Source organism: Dipodomys spectabilis, unplaced genomic scaffold, assembly GCF_019054845.1.
Source record: "Dipodomys spectabilis isolate Male_0828 unplaced genomic scaffold, ASM1905484v1 ptg000087l, whole genome shotgun sequence".
Taxonomy (NCBI): domain Eukaryota; kingdom Metazoa; phylum Chordata; class Mammalia; order Rodentia; family Heteromyidae; genus Dipodomys; species Dipodomys spectabilis.
This window is the reverse complement of record NW_024870764.1, coordinates 201,674-226,715: the sequence shown is the minus strand read 5'-3', so window position 1 is coordinate 226,715 and position 25,042 is coordinate 201,674. Positions and strand designations below refer to the sequence as shown.

At 45.2% G+C, this 25,042-nt stretch overlaps 1 protein-coding gene across 1 annotated transcript; it reads left to right on the top strand.

The window, feature by feature from the left end:
- The first annotated feature begins 588 nt into the window (after positions 1–588).
- On the top strand, positions 589–21,905 carry Usp11 (ubiquitin specific peptidase 11). Its single transcript, XM_042684464.1, has 21 exons — positions 589–792; positions 9,855–9,964; positions 10,094–10,224; positions 10,364–10,481; positions 11,223–11,368; positions 11,508–11,569; positions 11,693–11,792; positions 12,212–12,385; positions 12,474–12,632; positions 14,732–14,956; positions 15,082–15,165; positions 15,270–15,364; positions 17,296–17,502; positions 18,121–18,173; positions 18,592–18,876; positions 18,968–19,038; positions 19,815–19,927; positions 20,645–20,794; positions 20,896–21,011; positions 21,194–21,282; positions 21,367–21,905. The coding sequence occupies exons 1-21, from the start codon at positions 632–634 to the stop codon at positions 21,505–21,507; spliced, it is 2,790 nt and encodes a 929-aa protein (XP_042540398.1). The 5' UTR covers positions 589–631; the 3' UTR covers positions 21,508–21,905.
- Positions 21,906–25,042: the final 3,137 nt, after the last annotated feature.

Sequence of the window (25,042 nt, the reverse complement as noted above, 5' to 3'; positions counted from 1 at the left end):
CTGAAGCTATTATTTAAGTTTAGACTACAAGTTAACTGCTGTGACTCCACCAAACAGGCTTTGGGGGTGATTTTCCTTGATCACATTTTGTCTAAGAAATGAATCTAGATCATGAAGGTAAACAATGGCCTGCAAGCCTAGGAGGATCTGGAAGTGGAAACCCCTTTTATACTAGGGTTGGATGAGAAGGGTTGTGCAATGAAAGGAGGACACTCTAGTCAGACTAATAAAAACTCCTGGGGTAAGGATCCACAGTCTTCAGCAAAACACCAAGCAGGAAGACAGCACTATCCAACATGTCCTCAATCACTTAGAAAAACCTCAGCCTAGCCTTCCACACAACCTTCTGCCCTAACTCAACATGGCGTTAGTATCCCACAGGCACTATTGTGTTTCTTAGTTTCCAAGTGGAGGTTTTTATCCTGACTGTTGCTCGCAGAGATCACAGCCCACCTAGTGACACCCTCCTAGTTCCTTGACACGTCAGATGGGGCCCATTTCCAAGATGGCAGTAGCCCCCTAGCCATTTGGGGGGCTCTGTTTCCGTTTCCGGGACAGAATCCGGAAGTAGCAGTTGAGGGTCCTCTTCCCATCTTCAGTTGCGTTGGCAGTTAGAGGACGACGGACGGCGATGGCGGCGGTCGCAGCGGAGCCTGCTGCAGCTGCCGTCGCGGCGGCCGCTGAGGACAGAGAGCCACAACGCGAGGCAAAGCTTGGCCTGGACGACCAGTGGCACCAAATCGAGAATGCCGAGAGTGGACGAGAGCGTCCACTACAAGCCGGCGAAAGCTGGTGAGGCTGGGCTTCAGCGAAACCTTGGCTGAGGGGACGGTGGGGGCGTTAGCAAACGCCGGGGACTTAGAAGCCCACGTCTGTGGAAGAAGCGCTGCGGGGGCGGGGGCGGGGTGGGGGAGGGGCAGGTGGGTTCCTGGGCGAGAAGAGCGGGCAAGTGCTTGTGAATGAATCGCAACGTCTGGGAAAGAGGCGGGGCCTGTGTTGGTGCAGTCTTACGCCTTAGAACAAAATGGGGTTCGTTGTGAGGGAGGCGGGGCCGCGTCTTGGAACGTGCAGCCTGGGAAGGAAGGCAGGCTCTGCCCTGTAAGGCTCGGGGCGGGTTGGGGGGGGGGGGGCGGGGAGCGTGGCCTGGTCTGTAATTAGGAAATTAGCGTCGATTACTAGGAGTGGCCTGCAACCATTGCTAGCCTTCTGATATCCTCCGAAGAGAAGCCTCTTTGCCCATAGTTGTGGGTGAGGGGAGGGAGCTGGGACTTACTGGCGGCTGGGGCCTGGGAACGAGGCTCAGACTGGCACAGCGGAGGGGCGTGGTATGCAGCGGAGGGAAGAAAGTGCTGGGGAGGTGGTGCCTAAGGCAGAAAATGGCGCCTCAAGTGAAGGAAATGTGTGATGCGGTTGTTTCTTTTTTCTTTCTTTCTTTCTTTTCTTTCTTTCTTTTCTTTCTTTCTTTCTTTCTTTCTTTCTTTCTTTCTTTCTTTCTTTCTTTCTTTCTTTCTTTTCCTTTCTTTCTTTCTTCCCTTCCTTCCTTTCCCTCCCTCCCTTCTTCCTTCCTTCCTTTCTTTCTTTCTTTCTTTCGTTTTTTCATTAAAAAATTCTGTTGGAGGCCCTTTTTGTAGATTGGGAAAAAGTGCAGGAGATTAGCACAGGAGGGACCTCTGATTTAATTTTTTTTCTTACGTTTTGGCACTTTTATTTTCAGGAGAAAATCGTTACTTTAAAAATACAACCCGCTTCTTGATAAATCGTCTTATTTTACTGATTTCTTTGCTAACCATTGCTTCTTGAAATTTACTGCTTCCGGGTTCATTTTATTTCTCGTCAATTTGCGTCTTGATTTTTGAATTGTGAAACATTTAAGATTTGTGTCAATTTTACACAGCCCAAATTGACGGACATCATATTTAAGTAAGTGATCTGTGTGCTCTTCAAAACTGTCAAGGTCGTGAAAGACAAAGGCCGAAGAACTATTCCAAATAATTCCTGTAATGAATTAATGCAGTTTAACAAGTTTGATAACTAAATGCAACATGTGATCCTCGATTGGATCCTGGAACAGGAAAAGAATAAATTATTTTAAAAATCAGGGGTTTTCTCATTTTTTTCATTGTAAAATTCCATGGGAAAAAAAATCGGTGAAATTTCACTAAAGCCAATAGATAAAATATTATTACTGATAATTCCTTGATTATGATCATTGTGTTGTGGTGGTAAAAGAATATTCTTGGCTTGGGGAAATACTGAAATTTTAGGGATAAGGAATCATCATGTAAGCAACCTATTCTTAAATGGTTAAAAAATTAGCATCTGTTAAAATGCATGAATTGGGGAGATATTGATCAAAAGATGTAAACTTTGGGTTAGACAAGATCAAATTTAGGAGACCCATTGTACAAGATGGTGATTATAGTTAATGACAATCTATTGTATACTTGGAAATTGCTAAAAGTAGATTTTACATGTACTTTACAAATTAGAGATGTGATGCAATGGATGTTAATTAGCTTAGTCATTTAATAATGTATACATGTAAAACATGCTGTATACCACAAATGCACAAAATTTTGTGAATTTAAAAATAAATAAAAATACCAAAAAGATGCATATGAAGAAATAACGATTGAGCAAATGGATAAAATGTTAGATTTGGGGAATCTGAATGAAGGGCATATGGGGAAATTGTTGTATTATTTTTGCCATTTTTATGAGTTTATTTCAAGTAAAAAAAATCAAGTGACAAAATAAAAATGTGTGAATTCACCCAGGTTAAAATTCAGAACTTTACCTTAAGAAATCCTTCAGTGTCCCTCCCAGATAGACATTCCCATCCCTGCTCCTAGAGAAACACATCCTAAATTTTGAATTAACATTCAATGTTTTACCACCACGGTATGCATCCCTAAATAGTATTTAATGTCTACGCTTTCCCTTTACATATATGAAGTATATATATGAAACCATACTTCATAGATGAAATACTGGATGCATACTGTGAGCCCTTCTTATTGTATCAGGTGGTACATGGTATCCAAATGATCTTGTTTGTGATGTGAACTTTGATCACTCATTTACCATTGTATCTGGCAGGTTTCTCTCAGTTGTCAAAGTCCCATTTTCTCTTTATATAAGCAGTATTTCTTTTTAAAACATATACATTGTCCATCTATTCTCCCAAAAATATCACACCAGCTTCCCATGGTGCACAGTGTAAATGCTGCAATCTTTCCAATGACCTGCAGAGCTTTATGAAGCTGGTTCTCTGCTTCCACTCTGATTTCTTCTGGAATCTTCCTCATTACACACCTCTTCCCTCTCTCCATTTAGACCAACCATATTGGCTCTTCTGGCCATTTCCAGAGAGCTTTGCCCACATTTCAGAGTGCTTTAATAACAAGACCAGTAAAATGTGTATCCTTGTTACTGGGGAGACAAGTTGAGATTCTCCAAATATGGAATAGAAAACTAATGTGTTTTTCTATCATTACTTCATAGCTGTCCAGCCAGGAAGAAAAAAACCTAAATCTATAGTAAAAATAAGCAGTAACCAGAATTTTATAGCCCATTTGGACATGTTCAAAAGGGCTTCCAGGTTTTCATCCTTACCCCTTCCTATCTTTATACTCCTTCATGATTGTTATCATTGGTAGATAGCACATGAAATTCTGCCATCTTTGTCAATACCTCTCTGAAAGCCTACCAATACTGGGTTTCCTTTTGGAGTGATGAAAATGTTTTGGAACCAGGTAGAGGTGGTGGTTGCAACAGCTTTGTGAATGTAATGAATACCACTGAATTGTTCATTTTAAAATGGGTTAATTTTATGTTATATGAATTTCACTTCATTAAAAAAATTACCACACCACTGTTGATTCAGTATTGAAACCGGCTTGTCTCTGCTATGGGTATTTCCATAAAGCATTTTTGCTGATCGCCATCTTTTTATGCTTATCTAGGTAAGAGCAAAGCAACTGGAGGTTTTTACTCCATTTTAGGTGGGTTTGCTGCATTGGTCAGGAATGACATTTTCATAAAGTATTTTGATGTCATGAACTAACTCTTGTTTCAGTATTAATATTTGCATTTCTTGTCTTACCAGCTGGCAGATCTAAACATGTGCAACTAATTAATTTGGTCATCAGAATTTATTTGATTTCTGAGAGAAGTTTATGTCTTAAGGGTAAATGTAGACCTTTCTTTTTAACAATGAAATCAGGGCAGGTCTGTGCAGGATGTGGACACCTTCCTAACAGGTAAAAATCACATGACTCTTATTGTTCAGGTAAAGGAAGGAGGGTGGCTGAATTCAGAATAAAGCAGCAACCTGATGATGATGTGTAAAGGGAAGCCCACAATTTCATTGGAGGTTCAGCCAGGAAATGTTGAGAGTAGCAAATCTTAATTCTCTGTGGTTGACTAATTAACTTGAGAAGATAATCCTTTTCTGATATATTATTTTAAAACAGTATTTTTAAAAAAGTGAGTTGGGCCTGGCCCTGTGGCTCCTGCTTATAATCCTAGCTGCTCGAGAGGCTGAGATCTAAGGATCTTGGTTTGACGCCATCCCTGGCAGGAAAGTCTATGAGACTCTTATCTCCAACCATGAAAAAAAAAGCTGGAAGTGGAGCTGTGGCTCAAGTGGTAGAGCACTAGCCTTGAACAAAAGAACCTCAGAGACAGCATCCAGGCTCTGAGTTCCAAGCCTCAGGACCAGCAAAAAAGAAGAAGAAGAAAGAAAAGTTGGGAAATGAAAGCTTTTATGAAATTGGGAGAATTTAAGATAAATAGAGGGGCTAGGTGGCTCATGCCTATAATCCTAGACTAAGGAGGCTGAGATCTGAGGATCAGGGTTCAAAGCCAGCCCTGGCAGGAAAGTCCGTGAGACTCTTATCTTCAATAAAACACTCATAAAACCGTAAGTGGCACTGTGGCTCAAGTGGTAGAGCACTCACCTTGAGCTGAAGAGCTGAGGGACAGTGCCCAGGCCTAGAGTTCAAGCCCCATTACTGACAAAAATAAAAGATAAATAGAGGGGTTGGAGTCATGGCCCAATTGATAGAATGCCAGCCAGTGAGTGAAAGCATCCAGTACCAAGTTTTAGTCCTGGTCTCATACCTAAAAAAAAAGTAAAGATAAATAGAACTATTCATACTGTCTTGTTTATGGGTGGAGCAAATTTTTGTGGTCTGTGCCCAAATTAGCTTAAACATAAAATACTTTTAATTGTCACTGTTCTGAATTTAGGAAAGACAAGTCAAGAATACTTAGACCCTCAGATGAGGTGGGGATCAGTCAGAGGGAGTTGAGCTAACAAGAGTGAATCATGGTTGAGAGTTTGTTTGCTGGCTTAGTGGTAGAATCCTTGCCTAGCATGCATGAAGCCTTGGGTTCATGCATAAACAGAAAGCGGGAAGTGGCACTGTGGCTTAAATGCTAGAGTGCTAGCCTTGAGCAAAATAAGCTCAAGGAGAGTGCCTGTGCCCTGAGTTCAAGCCCTAGGACTGGGGAGGGGGGCAGGGGGGGGGGGGAGTAGGAGAGAGATTGTTTCTTGTTGAAAAGCAACAATGAAACTTGTTCAAACTGCTTGAAGAAGGTGGAGTCGATAAGGGAATGATAAATAGGATGAGGTTGGGATACATTGTCTACATATATACAATATATAATAAATTGTGCAACTTATGTACAACTTGTACAGCTAGTGTCTGCTAATAAAACTGAAAAAGATAAAAGTTGTAAAAAAAGGAAATATTTACAGTCCATTTTGTGAAAATACACAGTGATAAATATGACAGGATTTTTGTTTCTAGCACAGGACTTGAACTTTGCCTCTCACTTGTTTAGTCTACTTGTTCATAGTTGGTGCTTAATCTTAATCCTTTTTTCCAGATTTCAGCCTCTTGAGTAGCTAGGATCACAGGCATGAGACAGGGGTACCTAGCTAGGAGTTTATTTTAGCAATGCATTTAAATTATTACTATTTTTTTTAAAGCAAGAGATACTTGGAAACTCATACCTGTAATTCTTGGGAGACTGGGATTGAGAGGATTGAGGTTTCAGGTCAGCCCAGGCAAAAAAGTTAATGAGACCCTCATCTCAACAACAAACTTACTAGCCATGATGTTACATGTCTGTCATCCCAGCTATAGTGGGAAGGTATAAATAGGAACATGGTCCATGCTGGTCTGGGCAAAAAGTGAGATTATTTAAAAAATAACCAGAGCAAAAAAGGGCTGAAGATAATGGGTCAAGCAGTAGGGCACTGCCAAGCAAGTGGGAAGTCCTGAGTTCAAACCCCAATACTAGAAAAAAATCCCAAGAGTTAACAATAATTTGAGACAAAAATGAAGTTCTTAGCTGGGGCATATATGAATTATATTTTACAGTAATAAACTTGGTGGGACAATGTTATGTTATATTACATTTACTTTCTGAATAAACTAACAACATTTTAATTAACAAATAGAAAATCTTATGTCTTACTTTATAGCCATATTTGTTCTACTTTTCTGTAGTCATAACCATTGGTGTAAATTATTAACCAAAATAACCAATTTTCTTTTCTCCAGACATGAGAAGACTAGAGGATAGAAGATAATCATATAGTAATGCTTTTCATAAGCATGTATTTCATATCATTTTAATAAACAGAAGTGGCTAGCTATATACTATGTATGAGTAACAAGGAATGAGAAAGTTAAAAATCGAAAGATAAAGTTTAAGATAGCATGCTTCCAAAATTGAATAGCTGGGAGTAAATATAATATGAGTGCTCTTGAAACAGATGGTAACACCTTTGCCATGCCTTCCACCTGGCTTGATAGATGTGACATGTACTGATTTCTGAGTTACAATGGTTTGGGGTTTTTTTTTAAAGTATTTGAATTGAATAACAACAATAATAATGTTTTGTGAAAATTTGTACGAAACTTGAGACCTTTCTCAAGCCTATAAAAATTCAGGTTGGGAAGCCAGGTGCTGGTGAATCATTCCTATCATGCTAACTACTCAAGAGGCTGAGATCTAAGGATCACAGTTTGAAGCCAGCCCAGGCAGAAAAGTCTTTGAGACTTTTATCTCCAATTAGCCATCAAAGAGCCAGAAGTGGAGATGTGACTCAAGTACTTGAATACCAGCCTTAAATGAAAAATGCCAAGGGAGAACTTGAGGTCCAGAATTCAAGTCCTAGTACCAGCACACACACACACATGTTGGAGGCTAAAGATATAGCTCATAAGCAGAATGCTGGCCTAGCATGTACAAGGTTCTGGATTCCATGCCCAGCACCAGGGAAAGGAAGTTAAGCCTCATTAGCTGCAAATGACAAGTATTTTGAACCTAATTTAATTGTTCTATGCCTGCAAAAGGATTTTTTTTTCAGGTTGGATCCAGGCCTGGAAGTCTTGCTACGAGGTGATCTTAATGTTAGTTTTCAGTAAAGATCTGCTCTTAAATTGAGCAGCACCTCTCTTTGCATTGAAGGTACCATTAGCCATAAACTAGCTTCATAGACTGACTATATAGAAGCAAGTAAAGCCAGGCATGGGGGATGAAGCTGTATGACAGGGTATGTGGGGGATGAGGGAGGTTTGTAGCATGAACCACCAGGCAGGAGACTATCCCTGGTATAAGTTATCTGGCAGGGTTTGTGCTCCAGAAACCCAAACTGGTCAGTTCCACAGAACATGTGCCCACTCGTGTGACTCGCTATTCCAAGGATGCTTTAGCTCTCCATCTCCCAGTCTTTCTGGTCATTTTGTGAACAAGAGAAAGTTGGCATGTCAGTGAATCACATTGGATCTGGGGGTGTAGCTCAGTAGTAGAGCACATGCTTACCATATATGAGGTCCTGAGTTCAATGCCTGGCAATCCCCTGCCCATCAATCACATCTGTGAGGCTAAATTGCTGGAAAATCATCCAATAATATTAAATGTGTTTATTTGAGGCTGGTAATACATTTGTGTGTGTTTGTTGTTTCTTTTTGTTTTTGAGACAGGGTCTTAATATGTAGCCCAAGCTGGTCTCCAATTCTCAATCTTCCTATCTCATTCTCTTGAGAGTTGGGATTATAGCTATGTACCAACATGCCTGGCTAGTGTCAAAAAGTCATAAGCCTGATGGCTTATGTCTAATTTTAGCTGCTCAGGAGGCTGAGATCTGAGAATTGTGGTTTAAAGCCAGCCTGGGCAGAAAAGTCTGTGGGACTCTATCTCTTATTACCAAGAAAAAGCCAGAAGTGGAGCTATGACTCAAGTGGTAGAGCACTAGCCTTAAACAAAAAAGCCAAGAACAGTGCCTAAAACCTGAGCATAAGCCCCATTACTGGCACCAAATAAGCAAACAAAAATCTATGTAAAGCCAAAGTAATCATTACACATTGAATCATTATAAATGTTTTGAATTATAATGTACTTCATAATTATATAAAATATCCCAATTTTAAGGTTAGAAAACCCCCAAAGAACAATTGCTATGATTTTCTGGATATAAATAAGATAATAAAATTTATTATTTGTCTCTAGTTTAAAAACAACAGCCAAAATCTTAAACACAAAACTGATGAAAATGGCAATATTCAGTTTTAGGAGGAAAACCTTAGAACTGTTTTTAGCATTTTTAATTCTTCTCAGTTTCTAAAAATCTAGACTTTCTAAACTTATCTAGTTCATTTTATTTTTGAGATAGAGTTTTGCTCTGTAGCTCAGGCTGGCCTGGAGCTCAAGGTGCTCGTATCTCAGCCTCCCAAGTGTTGGGATTACAGACGAATACCACCATGCCCAGTTTATCAAATCCATTTTTTTTTCAGTCATGGGGCCTGAACTCTGGGATGGGCCACTGTCTCTCAGCTCTTCAGCTCAAGGCTAGTGCTCTACCACTTGAGCTACAGCACCACTTCTGGCTTTTTTTTTTTTTTTTTTTTGCCAGAATTGAACCCAGGGCCTCATGTATGTAAGGCAAGCACTCTACCACTGAGCCACCTTCCCAGCCCCTCAAATTCATTTCTTAACTGAAGAACTTTGTTTCTGTTGATCTGGCCTTTAAAAAATTGGTGTATATACAACAAATGGCTAGGTCTGAGGATGTAGCTCAATTATAATGTGCTTGTTTACCATGTACAAAGCCCTTGGTTCTATCCCCAGTAATGCCAAAACAAATAGGTAACAACATTAGCTGTAAGTAACATTGGCTAAAAATTTTGCACCTAATTTATTATCCTACAGACTAATATAAATCAATTATCTTCTATAATAAAATTAATTTCCTACCACTGTGGGCTTTTTGTTTGCCATTATCAAGCACATTTTCAGTCCCCCAAACCCAGATGAGAGATCTTGCTATGTAGCTCAAATTCAAGTCATCTCCCTGCCTCAATCTCACAAATGCTGGAATGAGGGGCTGGGAATGGGGCTTAGTGGTAGAGTGCTTGCCTAGGATGCATGAAGCCCTGGATTCGATTCCTCAGTACCACATAAAAAGAAAAAGCTAGAAGTGGCACTGTGGCTCAGGGACAGTGCCCCGGCCCTGATTTCAAGCCCTAGGATTGGCAAAAAAAAAAAAAAAACCACAAAAAAAATGCTGGAATGATATTTGCAACCCAAGCCTGGCTTACATTTTCCATCCCTAATCCCGTATCTGTCAGTATCTTAAGAAGATAGGTAATCTAACATCCAAATCTCAGTTTCACTGAATAAATAGTTTTGCTTGTTTTGTATGTTGCTGAAACCCCTCATGTTGGATTACAATGAGTTGATCATTGAAGTCTGCTAGCAAAGAAAAGCTTTACAACACCCCTCTTCCTATCCCCCAGATAACCATATGATACTCTTGTTGCATGTCTGGGCCCCAGGTTCCTTGTGAAGCAGCACTGGTATAAACAGTGGGAGGTGTACGTGCAAGGAGGGGACCAGGACGCCAGCACCTTTCCTGGCTGCATCAACAATGCTGAGCTCTTTGAAGGTACCAGGCCTCTGCTTCCCCCTCCCCCTATCAGCCTTACCCTGGAGTCCTCATCTCCTTAGTCTCTACAAATGATCAAATGCACAGGTCATTGATTTCTTCTTTGCCTCCCCCGCCCCCACACTGCAGATCAGATAAACTGGCGCCTCAAGGAGGGCCTGGTGGAAGGCAAGGATTATGTGCTGCTCCCAGCAGCTGCTTGGCATTACCTCGTCAGCTGGTATGGCCTAGAGGATGGCCAGCCTCCCATTGAGCGCAAGGTACATGGGTGAGGAAGGTGCTGGGGTTCGGTAGAGTCCCTGGGAGGTCAGGGAGGAAGAAGGTCTTGTTGGCTCAGAATATGTGTCCAAGTGAGTAGGGTGGACATGCCTCTGTGTATATACCCCTCTGCCCTCACAGGTCATAAAGCTGCCCAACATCCAGAAGGTGGAAGTGTATCTAGTAGAACTGCTGCTGGTCCAGCACACTGATATGGACACAATTCTTACTGCTCAATTCAGCCACACTGATACTCTTGGTGAGTGTGAGGGCCATGAGATGAACTTGTGTTCCCAAGTCATAGCCCAACGATTTGAAGATGTTTGGGATTAGGCTGGGGCCTAAGAAGACTACCAGTCAGACTTAAGAACCAAGAAGGTATTGACCAAAGGTTTTGAGGGTATATGAGCTGCATTCCACTAGCTTGCATGAAAGAAGGGCCAGTCCTCAAGTCCTGATTGTGGGTTAGTCTTTTTTTTTTCTCTCTCTCTCTCTTTTGGTCAGTTGTGGGGCTTAAACTCAAGGCCTGGGTGCAGTCCCTGAGCTCTTGAGCTCTTTTGCTCAAGACTAGTACTCTACCACTTTGAGACACAGCTTCACTTTCAGGGTTTGGTAGTTAATTGAAGATAAGAGTCACAGACAGCTGGGTACAGGTGGCTCATGCCTGTAATCCTAGCTACTCAGGAGGCTGAGATCCAAGGATCATGGTTCAAACCCAGCCCCGTCAGGAACATCCATGAGACTCTTATCTCCAATTAACCACCAGAAAACCAGAAGTGGTGGCACTGTGGCTCAAGTGGTAGAGCTGAAGAGCTCAGGGACAGGACGCAGGCCCAGAGTTCAAGACCCACAACTGACAAAAAGAAGTCTCACAGACTTTTTTTTTCTGAGGCTGGCACCCAGCTGGGTTAGGCATTTTGACAAGAGTATGGGAGGTCTGTGAGGATGGCTCTGTCATTCTGCATCTTGGGAGATACTGATTTTAGTTCACCTGTCACAGATGTAGTCTTGAGCACTGCCCGGGAGCATTTTCTGGTGGAGCCTCAGGAAGACACACGCCTTTGGATCAAGAACTCAGAGGGCTCTTTGGATCGTTTGTTCAACACACAGATCACACTGCTTGATGCTGCCATCGAGACTGGGCAGGTAAGAGTGTGAAAGACTTTTTGGTGCAAGTAGCCTGCTAGATGGACTCACCTGGCAGCACTTAGATTGAGGGAGGTCTGGAAACCCAATAAGCATTCCATTAATGCTTTGCCTTCTGCTTTCTCTTCCTGCAACCCAGTTGGTCATCATGGAGACCCGAAACAAAGATGGCACTTGGCCCAGCACACAGCTGCATGGCATGTGAGCCATTGGGGTGTCTGGTGCAGAGTGGGGGCATCCCACAGCAGGCAGACTGAACCTACAAGTACTGTGCACCTGTGTGTAGTAGGCCTTCAGCTGATAGGGTTTCTCATCCAACCTCAGGAAGAACATGGCGGAAGAAGATGAAGACTTCCAGGGCCAGCCGGGCATCTGTGGCCTTACCAATCTGGGCAACACGTGCTTCATGAACTCGGCCCTGCAGGTTGGGCCACTAGAGCTATGTCTGGCACAGCCATGGGGTGGGCTTCAAGAGCTGGGGGTTGGAAATAGAGCTAGGGGATGGGGGTGGGGGAGATAACTGCAAGACGAGGTCAGGTTAGAATTCAAGGCCCCATGAGTCTGAATTGACATGTTCACATTTGCTTCTGGAGTTATCAACACCTTCTTCCTCCACCTGCTCCCTGCTTTCCCTTCTCGCCTTGTCACCATGCTCTTCCTTCTCAGAGGTATTAACATCTTTCCTTAACTATTCAGCTCCTGTCTTATCCCCAACCCTTCACTCCCCACCCCTCACTCCACCACCCTGTCTTTTCCTCCTCGCTTGACTTCCTTTTCTACATCCTTACTTGGACCACTTCTCTCCTCTCTTCTGCCTTTTTCTCACCATGCCCGCCCCTACAGTGCCTCAGCAATGTGCCCCAGCTCACTGAGTACTTCCTCAACAACCGCTACCTGGATGAGCTCAACTTCCGCAACCCGCTGGGCATGAAAGGTGAACTTGCTGAGGCCTATGCAGACCTGGTGAAGCAGGCATGGTCTGGGTACCACCGCTCTATTGTGCCTAATGTGTTCAAGGTGTGACTCAGCCCCATACACCCCATCCCCCACTTCACTTATCTCTCTGAACTCTCACTCCCTCTGACAGCCTTGCTCATCTTCTCAGAATAAGGTTGGCCATTTTGCAACTCAGTTCCTGGGCTACCAGCAGCATGACTCACAGGAGCTGCTGTCATTCCTCTTGGATGGGCTTCATGAGGACCTCAATCGGGTCAAGAAGAAGGAATATGTGGAACTGTGTGAGGCCAATGGGCGGCCAGATCAGGTAGGCTGCTCCTGAATCAAGTCCTCCACCTTGAGAGACCCATGAAAGACACTAAGCCTGCTACCCCCAGGGAGTCCCTAGCCTACCTGGGCTGCTAGATATACTGCCATTTGCAAAGCTCCCCTGCTATGACCTCAGTTCCAACCTCAGTTTATTTTTTTTTTTAACTCCTGGAGACCTTACTGTTTTTTTCTTAGGCTTTTGTTTGTTTTTGGAGATACGCTCTCACTATGTAGTCCAGACTGGTCTTAGTTTCCTAAACCCTGGGATTACCTGCTTATACCACTATATGCAGCTGCATGCCTTTAGTTATTTTACAATACAGAGAGAGGAATAGTCCTATGAAAAGTAGTAGCTACAACCAGCAAAGCCAAAGGAAATGCTCTCTTCTCATATTTGGCATTCTTCCTCCCCATGGCTATATCTGTTTTGCTTAATATATAGTTGTTTTAAACACCAACCAGGGGCTGGGAAGGTAGCTCAGTGGTAGAGCGCTTGCCTTGCATGCATGAGGCTCTGGGTTTGATTCCTCAGCACCACATAAGCAAAAAGCTGGAAGTTGCACTGTAGCTCAAGTGGTAGAGCGCTAGCCTTGAGGTGAAGAGCTGAGGGACAGCGCCCAGGCCCAGAGTTCAGGCCCCACAACCTGACCCAAAAAAAACAAAAACAAAAACAAACAAACAAAAAACACCAACCAGGCCAAGCACTGATGGCTTACATGTATAATTCCTAGCTATTCAGAATCAAGGCTCAAAGTGAGCCTGAGCAGACAAATTTAAGAAACTCTTACTTCCAACTAACTGGTGCTAGTCACTGGTGGCTCATGCCTGTAATCTTAACTGCTCAGGAGGCTGAGATCTGAGGATTGTGGTTCAAAGCCAGCCTAGGCAGGAAAGTCTATGAAACTCTTATCTCAAATTAGGCACAGAAAAAGCCTAAGTGGTGCTGTGGCTCAAGTGGTAGAGTGCTAGCTTTGGGAGCTCAGGAACATTACCTGAGTTCAGGCCCAGAGTTCAAGCCCCAAGACAGCCAAAACAAAGCCAAAAGTAGAGCTGCGGTTCACGTGGTAGAGTGCCAGTGTTGAGCAAAAAAGTCAAGCAGGAGCTGAGTTCAAGTTTCAGTACAAGTACACACACACACACACACACACACACACACACACACACACACACACACACACACACACACACACACACACACACACACACACACACACACACACACACACACACACACACACACACACACACACACACCAGCCCTGAGTTCGCCAGTACTCGCCAGTACTTTTGTACTTTTGTTTGTCAGTTGTGGGGCCTGAACTCTGGGCCTGAGCACTGTCCCTCAGCTCTTCAGCTCAAGGCTAGCACTCTACCACTTGAGCCACAGTGCCACTTCCAGTTTTCTGGTGTTTTCTTGGAGATAAGAGTTTCATGCCTTTCCTGCCCAGGCTGGCTTTATGCCACTATCCTTAGATCTTAGCCCCTTGAGTAGCTAGGATTACAGGCGTGAGCCACCAGTACCCACCCAGCTCCCTTTTGTACTTTTTTTGGATACTGATTTTAAAAGGATAAGTTATAATAAATTTTTAAATTTTGTTTGTGTTTTCTTTTTTGTGTGTGTGCCAGTCCTGGGGCTTGAACTCAGGGTCTGTGCACTGTCCCTGAGCTATTTTTGCTCAAGGCTAGCATTCTACCACTTGAACCACAGTTCCACTTCTGGCTTTTTGCTGGTAAATTGGAGATGATAGTTTCAAGGACTTTCCTGTCTGTTTTGGCTTCAAACCATGATCCTCAGGTCTCAGCTTCCTGAGTAGCTAGGATTACAGCCGTGAGGCACCGGCATCCAGCTTCCAACCTCAGTTCTAGCCATAGCTCTAGCACTAGTCTGTCCTCATATCCAACTCAAAAGTTAACTCTAACCACGCACCTGTCCCACGTAAACCCCAGTTCTGACAGTGAGTATGGGTCACAGATAGCTTGAGCTGCCATTCCGTAGCTGGCCTTGAACACTGTGCTTATCCCATATGAATATCCCCAAATCATGGTTTCCCCATGCCATGGGTAAGCCCTCCACTTACTTGTCCATGCTATCAACAGGAGGTAGCTCAGGAGGCCTGGCAGAACCACAAACGGCGGAACGATTCTGTGATTGTGGACACTTTCCATGGCCTCTTCAAGTCCACGCTGGTGTGTCCTGATTGTGGCAATGTGTCTGTGACCTTCGACCCCTTCTGCTACCTCAGCGTACCATTGCCTGTCTGCCATAAGAGGGTCTTGGAGGTCTTCTTCATCCCCATGGATCCTCGCCGCAAGCCAGAGCAGGTGGGAGGGCTGGGAACACAATAGGGGACATGAAGTCAGCTTTGATTATTTTACACATGTCAAGAGTTTCATGTATTAACACCACAAGTCTTTCTGATCTGTTGTGGACACTATTTCTCCCTTAGCACCGGGTTGTGGTCCCCAAGAAAGGCAATATCTCCGATCTGTGTGTGGCTTTGTCTAAACACACTGGTATTGCTCCAGATAAGGTGAGACACTGCAGATGCAGGCTGAGGGGGTGGGATTCAGAATCAAGGGGGCACAATGCCCTAGGGAGATCTTTTAGACTGACCCCCCCCAATCCCATTCCCAGATGATAGTGACCGATGTCTTCAGTCACCGTTTCTATAAGCTCTACCAGCTGGAAGATCCTCTGAGCAGCATCTTGGACCGTGATGATATCTTTGTGTGAGTGAAGAGATCAAGTGGGAAGAATGGTTGCATTATAATGTGCTCTGTTTTTGGGGGGGCATTCTTATGGATGGACCACAGAGTCTCAGAAACATGATAGGCAAGCGATTTACCACTGAGCCACACTGTAGTATATTTGTTTATTTTTATGCCAGTTTTGAGGTTGAACTCAGGGCCTTGAGCTCTTCCTAGGCTTTTTTTTTTGTCCCTGGCTGGTGCCTTACCACTTGAGCCAGCCCTCTAACACTGTCTTTTGCTGATTTATTGGAGATGGAGTCTCACAGATTATTCTGACCAGGCTTCATACCACCATCTTCAGCAGCCTTCTGAGTCATTAGGATTGTAGTCTTGAGCCACCAGTGCCTAGCCATTCTTTTTTTTTTTTTTTTCAATTTCTAATTTTTATTGGTGTTAGTCTTGGGGCTTGATCTCAGAGTCTGGGCACTGTACCAGAGCTTTTTTGCTCAAAGCTAGCATTCAACCAGTTGAGCCACAGTTCTACTCCTGGCTTTTTGGTGGTTAATTGGAAATAAGAGTCTCACAGACTTTCCTGCCTGGACTGGCTTTGAAGAACAATACTCAGATCTGAGTCTCCTGAGTAGCTAGGATTACAGATATGAGCCACTGGCTCCCAGTTTCACTTCCATTTTTTACTTTTTTTTTTTTAGCTAAGCTGTGGATTGAAGCCAGTGTATCATGTGTGCTAGGTAAATGAGCTATAGCCCCAGTCACAGAACATTTTTTTTAATCTTTAGGCAACTTAAAACTAAATAGAGGAAGTGGCTCAAGTGGTAGAGCACTCACCTGAAGCTGAAGAGCTCAGGGACAGCACCCAGGCCCAGAGTTCAAGACCCACAACCGACAAAAAAAAAAAAAAAAACCTTAAACAGGGGCTGGGAAGGTGGCTCAGTGGTAGAGCGCTTGCCTTGCATGCCTGAGGCCCTGGGTTTGATTCCTTAGCACCACATAAAAAAAAAAGAAAAAAGCCGGAAGTGGCGCTGTGGCTCAAGTGGTAGAGCGCTAGCCTTGAGCTGAAGAGCTGAGGGACAGCACCCAGGCCCAGAGTTCAGGCCCCACGACCAGACCCCCCCCCCAAAAAAAAACCCCAAAAAAACCTTAAACAGATTGCTGGACACTGGTGGCTCACACCTGTAATCCTAGTTACTCAGAAGGCTGAGATCTCAGGGTCGTGATGCAAAGCCAGCCCTGGCAGGAAAGTCCATGAGACTCTTATATCCAACTAACCACCAGAAAACTGGAAGTGGCAATGTGGCTCAAGTGATAAAGCACTAGCCTTCCCTTAAAAGCTCAGGGACAATGCCCAGGCCCAGAGTTCAAGCCCCATAACCAACCAACAAGAAAAAAAAAAAAACTAAAGGCTTTGTATAGAAATTTTCTTTGTAAACCAAGCAAAGTTTTACAAAAGGGTTTTTAAGCTACTCTGTCGCTGAAAAAATTAACACTCTGAGCCCTCTAGTACGATTAAAATACTTCTAAAACAGCACATAAACAAAGTACTGTCAGTTACATAATAGTTTGTAAAGTACAATACATTTATCAGTTTCTCAGACTCCTTTAAAAAGAGATTTACAGCCAGATGCCAGTGTCTCACACCTGTAATCCTAGCTACTCAGGAGGCTGATATCTGAGGATCACAGTTCAAAGCCAGCCTGAGCAGGAAAGTCCGTGAGACTCTCATCTTCAGTTCATCACAGAAAAAGCCAGAAGTAGAGCTGTGGCTCAAGTAGTAGAGTGCTAGCCTTGAGCAAACGGAAGCTCAGGGACAGCTCCCAGAACCAGAGTTCAAGCCCTAAGACCAGCAAAAAGAAAAAAAAAACTATAACAGTAAATGGAATGCTTGGGGGTAGAGTCAGGGAGGCTTTCTTGGGATAACATAATTATGTGTGACCTGATATCCATCCCCACAGATATGAGGTGACAGGCCGGATTGAGCCCATTGAGGGTTCAAGAGATGATATTGTAGTTCCTGTCTACCTGCGGGAGCGCACACAAGCCCGGGACTACAACAATTCCTACTATGGTCTGATACTTTTTGGGCATCCTCTGCTGGTTTCCGTGCCCCGGGACCGGTTCTCTTGGGAGGGCCTGTATAACATCCTGATGTACCGGCTTTCGTAAGTGTCTCCTTCCCAGGGTCAAGAGAGGTGGGGGTCTGAACCGAGACCTGGGGATTCAGCTGCTATTTGGAACTTCCTCATCAGCTATCAAAAGACTTCTGTTCTTAGGAATTAGGGATACAGAGGTGAATAAGGCAGAAAGTAAGGACAACCTCACCTTGTGTTTGTCTCCTTCTCAAAGGGTCTGGGTGTGTTTTTGCTAGCAGATTGTAACTAAAATTTACAAAATTATATAAAAATTATTTAGTTGCACTGTAACTAATATCCAGAGTCCTTTCTGTGTATTATACATTTGACTCCAAAGTCCACCACTCAGAGACATCCTTAAGAGGTATTCACAGCTGGGTGTGTGTCTGCAGTGGTTTGTTAGATTAAATCCACACTCCTGACTGGCACAGGAGTGCCTGTGTTCTTGGGCTACTGCTGGCATGGCATCTATAGCCTCTCTGTGTATTTACGTCCCTACCTCATACCTTTCTACCCCTGAATTAGGAACTCTTTATGTGCAGGTTCACTGTGGACTTGTTCTCCATCAACACCAAAGCAAAATCCTGGGTTCTGCTGCCATTGTCCTTGTGCCCTAGCCTTGCGAGTCTCCTATTTTTTCTGTTGCAGGCGGTACGTGACCAAGCCCACCTCAGATGAGGAGGATGATGGAGATGAGAAAGGTGAGGGAAAGGAGGGAGACAGGGTCAAAAAGAATCAGGATCTTGGCCAGATACTGGTGATTCTTTCTTGTAAATCTATTCAGAAGGCTGAGGATCACGGTTCAAAGCCATCCCTGGCAGAAAAGTCTATAAGACACTTGTCTCCAATTAACTACTGAAAAAAGCTGAAAGTGGAGCTGTGCCTCCAGTGGTAGAGCACTAGCCTTGAACACAAAAACTCAAGGACAGTGCCCAGTACCAGAGTTCAAACTCCCTTGACTGGCACATGAATAATAATAATAGTGATTTGAACGTGTGTTCCATGGCCTATGTGGGAATGAGGGGCTGTGGGTGGCAGTTGGGGGCAGATGAACCCCACACTGGGTTTGTTGGGGTGTGCATTGCATGCAGCTCAGTCCCATGGACTTCCTTATTCCAGGAGATGACAATGAGGAGGAGGAAGAGGAGGAAAATGAAGCCAGCAGTGATGAAGAAGGGAAAGAGGAGATCCCCGGACCTTCCACCAGCGGCGACCTCCAAGACTCTGAACCTGAGCAGCCTGGGCCCAGTTCTGGTGTTAACAGAAGATGCCCATTTCTCTTGGACAACCGCCTTCACACATCTCAGTGGCCCCCAAGGCGCCGCCGCAAACAACTGTTCACCCTGCAAACAGTCAACTCCAATGGGACCAGCGACCGCACCATCTCCCCCGAAGAAGTGCAAAGTATGTCCTTTGGGAGTTGAACTGGGGCAATGGCGTGAGGGGCGGGATTTCCTAGCAACAGAAGCCATGACTGCCACCTCTGTACCCTCAGCCCAGCCGTACATCGCTATGGACTGGGAGCCTGAGATGAAGAGACGCTACTACGACGAGGTGGAAGCTGAGGTAAATGGGACCCCAGGGATGGGGGTACTTAGAGCTCATGCTTCTCAAACCTTCACACATCCTCTCCCCAACACTAGCCTGTGCCGTGTGTGTGTGTGTGTGTGTGTGTGTGTGTGTGTGTGTGTGTGTGCGTGTGTGCGTGCGCGTGCGCGCGTGTGTGTGCTTATCCTGGAGCTTGAACTCAGGCACTGGGCACTGCCCCTGAGTTCCTTTTACTCAAAGCTAGTGCTCTACCAATTTGAGTGCCAGCTCTATTCCTGGCTTTTTGGTGGCTAATTGAGATAAGAACCTTATGGACGCCGGGCGCTGGTGGCTCACGCCTGTAATCCTAGCTACTCAGGAGGCTGAGATCTGAGGATCGCGGTTCAAAGCCAGCCCGGGCAGGAGAGACCGTGAGACTCCTATCTCCAATAAACCACCAGAAAACCAGAAGTGGCGCTGTAGCTCAAGTGGTAGAGCGCTCGCCTTGAGCTGAAGAGCTGAGGGACAGCGCCCAGGCCCAGAGTTCAGGCCCCACGACCGACAAAAAAAAAAAAAAAAAGAACCTTATGGACTTTCCTTTCCGGGTAAGCTTTGAACCAGGATCCTCAGATTTCCTGAGTTGCTAGGATTACAGATGTGATCCACCAGCACCTTGCTTGGGCCAGGTTTTGACACTTGGATATTTGATGGGAGCCTGGCGTTCCTAGCTTCATTTGGCCTGTCCTCCTCCCCCCTAGCCCTGTTTCTCTGCCCTCCTTACACCATACATCGCTGTGTACTTGCCCCCCACCCAGGGCTATGTGAAGCATGATTGCGTGGGCTATGTACTGAAGAAGGCCCCAGTGCAGCTGCAGGAGTGCATCGAGCTCTTCACCACCATGGAGACCTTGGAGAAAGAAAACCCCTGGTGAGGATCCAGCGTGGCTGGGAGGGACTTTGTGGGTGGCATTCCTTGCCTGGGATTCCAGTTCCTTGCCAAGATATTCTCCATCTACTCCATCAACTCCTTCCTGCCACACTGGCCACAGGTCACACACACACACACACACACACACACACACACACACACACACACACACACACACACACACGATTGCCAAGCAGAAGTATGAGTTCAAACAAATGAGTGTACCAGGCAAACTGAAAGTCAGAGTCCCCTTTAAAATCTGAACTGGGCACCAGTGACTCACACCTGGTGTTCTAGTTACTCAGGAGGCCGAGATCCAGAGGATCGTGATTTGGAGCCAGCCTAGGCAGAAAAGTCCATGAGATTCTAACTCCAAAATAACCAACAAAAAGCAGGGCTGGAGGTGTAGCTCAAGTAGTAGAGCATCAGCTACAGGCAGGAAAACCAAAGAAACGAAAGACCCTGAGTTCAAACCCCAGTACCAGGGCGGCAGGGGTGGCGGGGGGAGAGGAGGGAGGGGAATGAAAGCAAGTGTTTGTTAGCCCTTATCATAGTCATTGTGAGGAAGAGACGGGAACATGGCTAGTTTAAGGCCTCCTAGGCTACATAGTAAGATCATGCTTCCATAAAACCAAATCTAAATAAGGATATCTCAGCCGATGAGACAGGGCATATAGAAGCTGGGCAGTACCTAGGTGACAGGGACTTTGTCTGTAGGTACTGCTCTTCCTGCAAGCAACACCAGCTGGCTACCAAGAAGCTGGATCTGTGGGCACTACCGGAGATCCTCATCATCCACCTGAAGCGCTTTTCCTTTTCCAAGTTTTCCCACGAGAAGCTGGACACCCTGGTGCAGTTTCCTATCCGGTCAGGGACCCCGAGGAGAACAGAAGGTGTAGGGGGGAAGTGGGAAAGGAAGGACAACAGGGAAGAGGGTACAGTATTAAATATGTCCTCCTTACCCACAGGGACCTGGACTTCTCCGAATTCGTCATCAAACCACAAAACGAGTTGGCTCCAGACCTGTACAAATATGATCTCATTGCAGTTTCCAACCACTACGGGGGCATGCGTGATGGCCACTGTATGTGCTGTGTGGTGGGCAGGGCAGGGAAGTTCCTGGGGGTCTGGATTAAGAGGGTGAGGATGCCCCCAGTGGGTGATTAAGCATGTGGGCTAGAAGAGAGGTTATCCAGGGCTGGGGGAGAGTCTAGCCACCTCAGAGAGCCAGGAGGATGGGTGAGGATGGGTTCTGGTCCCTTCCAGATACAACATTTGCCTGCAACAAGGACAGCGGCCAGTGGCACTACTTTGATGACAACAGCGTCTCACCTGTGAATGAGAATCAGATTGAGGTGCAGCTTCTGTCCTCCCTCTCTTCTTCTCCTATCTATATCCCCCTTCCCCAAAGCCACACTGACTGTGTCCTCTCCCTGCAGTCCAAGGCAGCCTATGTCCTGTTCTACCAACGCCAGGATGTGGCACGTCGCCAGCCCCAGCCTGACTCATCTGTTCCCTCAGCCTCCTCTGCCTTCAAGTCCTCACCAGGCCCTGAGTTCATGGATGTTGAAGTGCCCTAGTATCTGATATAGGAAAGAAAGACCTCTCTGACACCCTGCTTCTCATGCCCAACCCTCTCTTATAAGTGTTCAGTGCCCCCACCAGGCATTGCAGGCTTCGTCCATGGCTACTGTTCTCCTGTGCTGCTGCATTGCTCTATTCCAGGAGGAAGAGGCCCTGTGCCACCCACCCATGTGCCCCTAGAATAGTAACCTTCCCTCCTAGTCTTATTTATGTGTCCCCATCCCTCTTTCCTCACCCTGGAGTGTTTTTAGTGATTGGTGATGGGGGTTAAACCTGAACACAGAGTGTATTTTCTTATTGAGACCCTGTATCTTATGCTGTGTATGTGATATACATATATATACATACATACATATATATATATATATATATAAAGTTCCAGTTTGTTCTTGCACAGCAGTGGACTTTTTCCCCCAACAGACTTACTAGGTAACAGTTTTAGACCTGGGTTTTGTGTGCTTAAAGGTATGATACGTGAGGAGTGTGTGTGTGTGTGTGTTTGTTTGTGTGTGTGTGTGTGTGTGTGTGTGTGAGAGAGAGAGAGAGAGAGAGAGAGAGAGAGAGAGAGAGAGAGAGAGAGAGTTGGTCCTGGGACTTGAACTCAGGGCCTGGGTGCTGTCCCTGAGCTTTTGTGTTCAAGGCTAGTGTCCTACCACTTAAGCCACAGCTCTACTTCCAACTATTCGATGGTTAATTGGAGATAAATATCTCGTGGACTTTCCTGCCTAGGCTGGCTTCAAACTGCAATCCTCAGATCTCAGCCTCCTGAGTAGCTAAGATTATAAGCATGAGACACCAATGCTGGGCTGGTTATCATTTTATGTGTTTATTGAACACCATCTGTGTGCCAGATACTAACCCAAGCACCAGATGTATGCCCAGTTTTTCCAGAGCGTTTTCCAAGTACCATCTCAATCCTCACATTGTATCATTTCATGTCAGGGTTGTCACCTGTGGTTTCAGATAGGGAAAGTGAGGCGTGGAAGGGAAGGAATGGTTCACGTATGGTCAGGAGATCCATATGTCTCATCAGTCACACTGGAGTTAGTTCCTGGAGGTGAGGCATTGGCTTGTCTGGATCCCACTCTGCCAAGCCTTCTGAAGACTTGAGTACACAGGGAGTACCTGGAAGGCAGTCGTCCCTGTAGGCAAGTGTCATTTTGGGACACATGAATACATACCATGGGCTAGGATTATGGCTCAGTGGTAGAGGGATTGCCTAGCTTGCATGAAGCCCTTGGTTTGATTTCTCAGTACCACATAAACAGAAAAAAACAGAGATGGTGCTGTGGCTCAAGTGGTAGAGTGCTAGCCTTGAGCAAAAGAAGTTCAGGGACAATGCCCAGGCCCTGAGTTCAAGCCTAATGACTGGCAAAAAAAAAAAAGAAAAAAAGAAAGAAAAAAAAGAACACACACCAAGCCAGGTGCTGGTGGCTCACGCCTGCAATCCTAGCTACTCAGGAGGCTGAGATTTGAGGATCAAGGTTCAAAGCCAGCCTGGGCAGGAAAGTCTGTGAGACTCTTATCTCCAATGAACCACCAGAAAACAAGAAGTGGCTCAAGTGGAAGAGCATTAGCCTTGAACTGAAGAGCTCAGGGACAGCTCCTAGGCCCAGAGTTCAAGCCCCATGACCGACAAAAAAAAAAAAAATACACACCAGCTCACATCTCAGACCACTAATAGTGTCCTCTGTCCCCTTGAAAAATTCTCTAAAGATGTTAGAATGGCTGACAAGCTGACAGGACATGAGCCTCTGGTGTCCTAGCCCTTTGATACTTACCCACTAGGACACCCCCCCTCCCAGGCAAGTACCCTGCTGTCATCAAGGCTGCTGTGTACTCACTGTCCCCTGCTGGGCTCTACTCGGAGGAGTCACCTCTCACCACTGAGAAACTTGGCTCAAGTGAGGACAGCTGCAGGGAGAACAAATGTGTGGCAGCTGGACATATAAATAAGCCACCCAGCCTTTCAAGAGGAGGGAGAGAGGAAAGGGTTAGGGAGAGGAAAGAGAGAGAGCCCTGATCCAGGGTAGTAGAGATGCCATTCCCACAGCGTTCCTCCAATTTGCTCCCCCCACACTGCCTCCACACTGGGCTTGGCAGGACCCTCTGAGAAGGTTACTTGGTCTCAGCACTGCCATCCACAAACCTTCTGATCACTTGTCATTGACAGTCAGGAACCAGGGCAGTTGATGTAAGGAACTAAGCTCAAACTGACTTAAATGCAAATAGCAGAAGTACTAGTTTCAGTTATGTCAACCCAGAAACTCAAATGCTATCACTGAATCCCTTTGAAGACCATGATTAAATCACTGTCATCACCCTACTGTGCAGATTAAGAAGCAGGCATAAAGCTGGGTACCGATGGCTAATGCCTGTAATTTTAGCTACTTAGGAGGCTGAGATCTGAGGATTGTGGTTCAAAGCCAGCCCAGGTAGGAAAATCTGTGAAACTCAATTCCAATTAACCATCAAAACACTGGAAGTGGAGCTGTGGCTTACATGGTAAAGTGCTAGCTTTGAGCAAGCAAAACCTAGGCCCTGAGTTTAAGTCCCAGGACTAACACACACACACACACACACACACACACACACACACACACACACACACACACACACACGCGTGCACACACACACACACACAGAACAGACATAAAGAGCTGGCACAGAGGCTGGGATGTATCTCTGGTAGAGTGCTTACCTAACGTATACAAGACCCCAGGCTCCATCGTCGGCACCAGAAAGCAAACCAAAAAAGCTGTCACACAAAGAGCTGAACCTGAGACATACCCCTTACAAATAATTAGTCCCTGATGAATCTTATCTCAAAGTGAATCCAGATTGGGTCTTGCTACACAGTTCAAGCTGGTTTGGAAATTGCTATGTAGCTCTGGCTGGCCTTGAATCTGTAATCCTTCCTCAGTCACCTAAGTATTGAAATTACTATTATAACCATCTCATCTAGCCCAGAGACTTCTTGAAATGTGACAATATGTGGAAGACTTAAAAGAAATAAGACAATGGGCATATGTGGACAAGCTTAATTATAGAATGATCTGATATTAGTATGGTTATGGAGATAAAATTATTACAAATGAACCAGGTGCTAGTGGCTCACACCTGCAATCCTAGCTACTCAGGAGGCTGAGATCTGAGGATAGTGGTTCAGAGCCAGCCTGGGCAGGAAAGTCTGTGAGACTCTTATCTCCAATAAACCACTCAAAAAACTGGATGTAGCGCTGTGGCTCAAGTGGTAGAGTGCTAGCCTTGAGATGAAGAGCTGGGGGACAGCACCCAGGCCCAGAGTTCAAGCCTCATGACCAACAAAAATATTATTAGAAATGAACAAGAAATGGTACTGATGGTTCATGTCTGTAGCTATTCATGAAGTTGCGATCCAAGGATCACAGTTTGAAGCTAACCTGGGCAGGAATGTAGATGAGACACTTATCTCCAATTAACCAGCAAAAAGCTGCTAGTGGAGCTCAAGTTGCTAGAGCACTAGCCTTGAGCAAAAAAGCTCAGGGTCAG

Coding starts and splice junctions, on each gene's coding strand:
- Usp11 (XM_042684464.1), top strand. CDS start 632: ATGGCGGCGGTCGCAGCGGAGCCTGCTGCAGCTGCCGTCGCGGCGGCC. Junction 14,957..15,081: donor CTCGCCGCAAGCCAGAGCAG/GTGGGAGGGCTG, acceptor TTTCTCCCTTAG/CACCGGGTTGTGGTCCCCAA. Junction 20,795..20,895: donor CTGGTGCAGTTTCCTATCCG/GTCAGGGACCCC, acceptor CCTTACCCACAG/GGACCTGGACTTCTCCGAAT.